This window comes from Phaseolus vulgaris, chromosome 8, assembly GCF_000499845.2.
Source record: "Phaseolus vulgaris cultivar G19833 chromosome 8, P. vulgaris v2.0, whole genome shotgun sequence".
Classification (NCBI taxonomy): Eukaryota; Viridiplantae; Streptophyta; class Magnoliopsida; order Fabales; family Fabaceae; genus Phaseolus; species Phaseolus vulgaris.
Window position 1 is genome coordinate 4,075,501 of NC_023752.2, and position 7,267 is coordinate 4,082,767.

General features: G+C 31.6%; 1 protein-coding gene across 1 annotated transcript; it reads right to left on the reverse strand.

Annotated features, from left to right (window-relative positions):
* Positions 1 to 347: 347 nt before the first annotated feature.
* On the reverse strand, positions 348 to 1,658 carry LOC137823553 (phospholipase A(1) DAD1, chloroplastic-like). Its single transcript, XM_068628739.1, has one exon. It carries the CDS (start codon positions 1,656 to 1,658, stop codon positions 348 to 350), a length of 1,311 nt encoding a protein of 436 aa, XP_068484840.1.
* Positions 1,659 to 7,267: the final 5,609 nt, after the last annotated feature.

Sequence of the window (7,267 nt, forward strand, 5' to 3'; positions counted from 1 at the left end):
GTTCTCGTGGTATATTTTCCTAAAAAGAATACTGATTATTTAACACCAAATGATATCCTTTTATTTTACAAAAATTTCTCTATCACATAAAGTAATCCAACTCTTAAAAAGAAGTTGTAATCTTCGAGCAAAGGAAAAGTGGTGTCAAAAAAATCATTTTTCTCCTAAAAATAAAGACTTTGAGAATAAAAAGAAAGGAAATGATGAGAAAAGTACAAAAGAAGTTAAGTGTATAAATAATCATTAATTACACTATTATACACCCAAAAATTACATTTACTATTAACAGATATGTTTTCAGTTAATTAATTAATGGTTTGGGGAAAAGAGGGAGAGTGTGGTGGCCGTCAGCGTCGGAGAAACCTCTTAGCGGAGGCTCTAAAGGGACAGGTGGAGCTGACAAAGCCATCAACAAGGTGCAAGTAGGTGTTGAGCTCGTGACATGTTGCAACGTTCGTGTTTCCTAAGTACGGAGAATCTCTGCTACTTAACCGCAGTTCCTTCCCAACCTCAGCGTACACCCATTGTGCCTCCTCCACCCTCTTCTGCACCCACCTCGGAAACCCCGCCACGCCGACCCTTCCACCGCTCGCCACCTCATCATCAAACACAAACCCAGGAACCTTCGTGATGACATCGTCAGAGTTCACTATCCGCAAAACTTTCGTCCCTTGCCTCTCCAGCTGTCGCCGGAACCTCCTGTCGCCGACGCGGGGCCCGCCAAAAGAGATGACCGTCACCGGCAGTCTAGGAAACACGGTTTTCATGTCATAGGCTGTGAGCGTGGACAATGCCGCTCCCAGGCTGTGGCCGGTAACGGTCAAACTCAGCTGCTCCCCGCCATAGATTCGGACGATCCTTGAAATCTCGCGCTTCACCATTTCTTGCAGCGACGAGGTGTTTGCAGAACATGACGAGGTGTATAGACTCAGGAATCCACTTTCCACCATGGCCCCACTTCCCTCCATCACCTCACTATTTTCAAAGGCTCTTTTGGTCTTGCATGAGATATGGAGGTTGGTGAGCGCGGCACGAAAATTCTCCAACCATTCCAAGCATGTGGTAGTTCCTCTGTACGCCACTACAATATCCCGTCGACCAAGCCTTTTTATCACTTCTCTGTCGTGACACACAGCTACATATCCAACATAGCTCGATTGTTTTCCTACCCATGTTGGTGCTTTGTCAACCCAACTAGGTAACTGAATGCCTGAGGTGGCACGTAGGTACTTGGTCACTTTGTAACCCGAGTTAGGTAAACCACATCTTTCGAAAAGAGTTTTTTTATGGAACCTAGAGTTTGCGTAGTTGGGGGAAGATGGATCAAACTCGAATGATTTGTACGCTGTTTCCACAAAATGACCGTACCGTAGGATTTCAGCTCGTAAGTTGTCGTCTAATGGGTCTAGCAAACCATCCCAATTGCTCATGCCATGGTACTCCTTCCACCTTTCCGCTAGTTTTGATGATTGCATGGAGGGAGCATTGAAGTCTATCATTTCTTTTAAGTCTATCATTTTCTCTAAACGTAATGTGGCTTGTCGCATGTCATTATAGAGTTTGGGTGGTTGGGTTGTTGTTATTGTGCATCTCGGTTTTGGGAAGGTTTTGGTTTGGGTTGAAGGGAGGGAGTGTGGTGTTCTTATTGTAAGCCTCATTTCGAGGGATTAGAGAATGACACTGAAAGAGGAACCAAGACAAAGACAAGAAAATGAGAAGGAAAAACCAATTTGGTGAAACACATATTAGGAGGATGGGGGTTTTATAAGTGGCACACAAAAGTGTTCTTCAAAGAGTGAAAATCACATCTAAGAAAGAATGACAAGGACACGCATGTGGTATAGGCAATGTTATACTAGTTCTTATATCTACGTTTTACTGTAAAACAATAAACGATTTGAAAAATGTAATTTTCCAATTTCATTATAAAAATTATAGAGTTAGTTTTTGAGATTTAAGAAAAAATAAAACTATAACTCAAATTATTTTTACGATAATCAAAGCTATCATCACTGTCATTGTCGAGCGTGTATTCCTGGACTTATTTTCATATATAAGTGTTGAAAGAAAATCAGGAAACGAATGCATATTCTTATACTGGACAAATATACATTTTATATACTGTACAATCATTTTATAAGTATAAACTACTGTTCTGTCCAAAGCATTTTTGTCTTGTCTTGTCTTGTTTGTTCATCGTGATACGTTCATTAATGTGTGGCAGGTAGTCTACATTTCGTATCTCAAACCAACGTGGAGGGAAGAAAAGTAAATATTATGCGAATTTGATGTCAATAATTGAACAGGAATATGAACACTAGGATCAATAAGCACTTTGAAGTGAATTCTAATTTTTTGGTTAGAACAGCACCGACCACCTTTGTGTTCCTAAAGCGACGTGGTTGCGGCTAATACGACCGCCCCATTCCACGTATCAATGTGATACATTTATTTTATGACATTTCAAGCTCATATATGTATGTAAATTCTCGTTACTTTAAGTGTTAGGTATACGTTTGGCTCCGGATATAACCACGCTGATACTTTAAGAGATCAACTTCGTGGAAAACAACGTGTTTTGCATGGTGCAGTTTTAGACCAAGCTAGCTAGACAAAGTTTTATTACTAAAGTTAAATGTATCTCATCCGTAAACCTACACTCAACGGTTCACATACTGTATAATATGGTATAAATTTCTGTACTTTAATGTATATCCTAGTCTAACAAATGTGTTCAAGGTTCCTGAATTTTTATACTGATAATTTTAATCTTTAAAAATCTTAAATAAATAACTGAAAAACACGAGACTATCATGACAATATTTGAAACAGTGTCACACTTGAACATTAATTTCTCTAAGAACAGTTCTCACGTCTTTGAAGTTCATCAAAAGATCTTAGAATAAACAAGAATGGACAATGATAGACACTTTATAAAAAAAATTATTAAATAAAAAATAATTTTAAATATAAAAGTAGTTAATTATTATATTAGAGATTAGAAATAATTATTGGTATCTAAAGTAATTTTTATTATTAATAAAATTTATAAACTACTTTCTAAATTGGTATCTAATTATCTACCAAAGTTTTAATTATATATAAATTTAGAAACTAGTTTATAAATTTTATTAATATATAATAGAAATTATTTTTAGTGTATAAAATAGTATCTAATTTAGTTAATATAGTAACTAATTATTTTTTGTCTCTAAAATTGTTTTTGATTTAATAATTTTCTTGTATAGAGTATACCATTTAAATATTTATAAGATAACACAACTAAAAATTTGGTCGTGGATTACATGTAAGAAGCATATAGTATATTTTACATATACTCTAAGTAATGTTTTAGAGCCTATAGTAGGGCTTATTTATATAGTAGATTAAAATCTTTTAAAAAAGTTCCTATATTTTTTGGTGGTTAATGTTTGCTGGTTATTTATGTTTGTACTTTGGTGTTTACACTTCGTTTGTTGTCAAGAGCGAGTTTCTTTGATTGTTTTTTGAGTAAGGAATAATTGGTAGTTTTTGTTAAGAGTTTTGAATAAGTTGAGGTATAAGTTCATATCTTATGTTTCTTCTTATTTATTGTATAAGGTATAAAAAAATGGAGCCTATAGCAGGTCTGAAATTAGTAAAAAGAAATGTTTGTCTATAGGAGAGTCTCACTAGTAAAGTTTGGTGGTGTTGGTTAAGGAGATCGTTCAATTAGCATTGCAGGGGTTGAACAATGGGAGGTGCCTATGAGGATGCATATTGGCTTCTTTGTTACTAAGGAGCATAGGAGTAAAGTTGCAGGCTTCACACAGTGGAATGATGTTCTCAAGGTTGTCTTTACAGATTTTGCCTTAAAACTGGTTGTCTAAAGGCATAATTGTTCCAAGCAAATCTCAGGGTGTTGGTGGCCTGTTGTTTGGAGAAATCCAGATCAATAAGAAACATATATGGGAGTTGGAGGGTGTTCTGAAACCTTTCCCTTTCCCTTCCCCTTTAGATGGTAGGGTTTGTAACTATAGCCAAGTAACATATTTATGTATAAGTGTTGGTCTATAACATTCCTGTGTAAGGTTTTTGTTTATCTCTCTACTTGGTTGTTGGATTTAAGGTGTAAGCTTCAAGGTGTATTTATTGAGACTACTCCAATAAAGACAGTATTGTGGAAACTTAAGAGGTTATGTCTATTGCTTGTTGTTAAGAAGTTTTGTTCTATTGGAACACAAACTACTATAATGTGTAAAGAGGTTATGTCTTTTTAAATTTTATCCGGCTACATTATTCATTTTCTATTTTTTTTTCTTTAAAACTCCTAAATGTATTGTCAAGAATCTAAAAGCACAATTTTATAGGAAGGTGTTGAGTTTTTTTAGTAGACATATATATCAAGAAGAGTTGAAACTTAATCTAGGAGAATTAGAAGAATTTGTACGGTGAAAATTCACCTGGATGAGAGAATTTGCTTGGTCAATTACAACAAATTTTACTCCATATAACGAGGACAAGTGAGAATAGCGAGAACTGCTAAGAAGAATTTTCTTCAAAAAAATCAACATATGAATGTATCCAGATTTTGCAAAGTCCTTCTTTATATATAATATGGGGATGTAAAATTGGATCAAAAGTGAAATGTTATATATAATCTCTAAGGTCATATATCTTAAAATGGTTTTCCAATGTAAATGACATGCACCTTTTGCAACACAAATTGGGAATAGGTGTGTTTAGGAAAAAATAGAAATCATTTGGTTTCATATTCCATTGAATTTGTAGAGAAAGAGAAATAGATGTATTAAATTATTGTGCTAGTTTTATTACTGCAAGAAAATCATAAAATAGAAACCAATTTTAGAGAAAAAAATAATTAATTGTTATAGTGACTAAATTAGATACTATTTTAGAGACTAAAATTTTTATTTTTTTTTCTAAATTAGTTTCTAGTTAAATAGTTTTTAAATTGATATCTAATTAGCTACTAAAATTTTAACTATCAATTATTCAGATTCTAAATTTAGTAGCATGTGAAAGTTGTACGTGGATGGCCATTCTTTGAAAAATTGGAACCAAGGAAACATTATTATTTTCAAAAATAGTAGGTTTGATTCATTTGAAATATTAGTTATTATTTTCAAGGATAGTGGGCATGATTCATCTGAAATATTTGTCATGTTACAACTCAAAACATGGTCATGGATTTCAACAAAATAACATTTAGTTGCTAAATAAAAAATTAAATTGACATGAATACAATTTTTCTTATATACTAATTTTAATTTTGAGACGAACATCCTATTTTAACCTCCACTATAAAAATATTTGGATAAAGTATTATTATCATTCTTATTCTTATTGCTGATAGAAAAGATATTCAATGACCTAAAAATTATCTTTGAATTTGTTTAAAGTATAACTACATTACTCAATATTAAATTTACAGATTAAAATAGTTTTAATTGAAATTATAATTTGTAACGGAAACTAAAATTAAAAAAAAAAACTAACATTTAGGTTTTTTTATCGGCTTCTATTAAGTTAATCTTCACACACAAAAAAAATATTATATATACTTTTAGTTTAATGTGTTCAAGATTCTTATATATTGGTATTGATAAATTTAGTCCTGAAAAATTAAAAAACATGGTGGATTTAATCTCCTTTAACTAGTTTAGGAGGCTCAAATTTGTTATGGTTGTGTCATGTTATTTGCATGCAGAATCGTTTCAGGACTCACTCACCAGAATGATAAACGTGCCTTTTTGTCTTCACTCAGGATGACTCCTAGGTTGTTGAATTCTTCATTAAATAGTGTTTCGATTTATTATCCAATGAATTTGGACATAGTTTTTTTTTTTTAATTGACGGATAGAAATCGTTGAAGAAGTGGTTATTAGTTTTAAAGAAGAACAAGTCGTTGCATGTGGTTAAAATGTTGAGACATGAAGCTCCGTCCATTGAAAAGTAAGAACTTTCTATTTATGTTCATTGAAAAGTAAGAACTTTCTATTTATGTCCATTGATGTCTTAAATAGACTAAACTAAAATGTCTCCAAGAACAAGCTTTCAATAATTAGTTAAACTAATTACTGATGACCTATCACTCTAATCACATCACGTTATAAAAGTTGAAACTTAATTAATCTTAATCAACTTTTTGCATCTTGTTTTGGCTGAGGTAGCATCATTGAGATCAATCTTTGTATTTGAGATATTGTCCGCTACATAATTTTTTAGTTCCGTCACGATTTTGTCCTTAAAAATTGTATCTTAAAGATAAAACCGTGACAAAACTCAAAAATTTCGAAACGGACAATACTTCAAATCTCTATTTGATATATTATATCAATGAATTTATCGAAACACATAATTTTTTAAGATTTGTTTCTTTAAATAATGTTGAATCTTATTAAAACTTTATGTAAAAAAAATGATAGAATTAATTTGATTAACTTTTTGCAAAGGGTTAAAGTATTTTTAAATACTTTGATTTATTAATTTTTTTTCATGGTCAATGCAAAAGTAGAACTTAGTTTGCAGCAAAAAGACATAAAAAAAAATTGTTCATAAATTATTCACAACACAGTGTTAATCATGTGCAGAAGTTATTTACAAAATTGTGTGGTTTTAAACACACTTGCATAGATTTTCCCATACAATTGAGCCATATTTCTTCACCTATTGAATTCAACTCTTTGACTTTGACCATATTTCATCTAAAAAATCATGCATTTATTTCTCTAAACATTTTAAAGATTATATTTGATTTGCATTATAAGAACACATGCTATTAGAGAAACACTGCACAACGAGATGATAAAATCTCAAATAGAAAAATTTATACTAACTAAAAGGTTTGATTATTGGATGCAGCAAAATTTTAATAATCAAAATCTCATGCACAAAGTTAACAAATACAAAAAATCTACTGTATTTGGAAATAAAAAACCTATTTTCTACTTAACACCGTAAGTATATATTCTCACACATGTAAACAAATGATGAATATAAAAAAAAAAAATTCACGTACGCTTTAAAGATAATTATTTATTAGCAAATTAGAAATCGTTAGTGTTAATATATTTTTTATTTTAACATAGTCTTTTATTTAACAAGAAATTTATAATTATGATTTTACATTTTCAATATGATACATATTATGCTAGCATTTAATTTGCTGGCAATGTGTATTTGAGACATTATAGTATCTCTTTCATTTAATATGTTTTTTCTTGCTAAAAAAATAGCAATAAATTTCTTTCTTAGTATACATTAT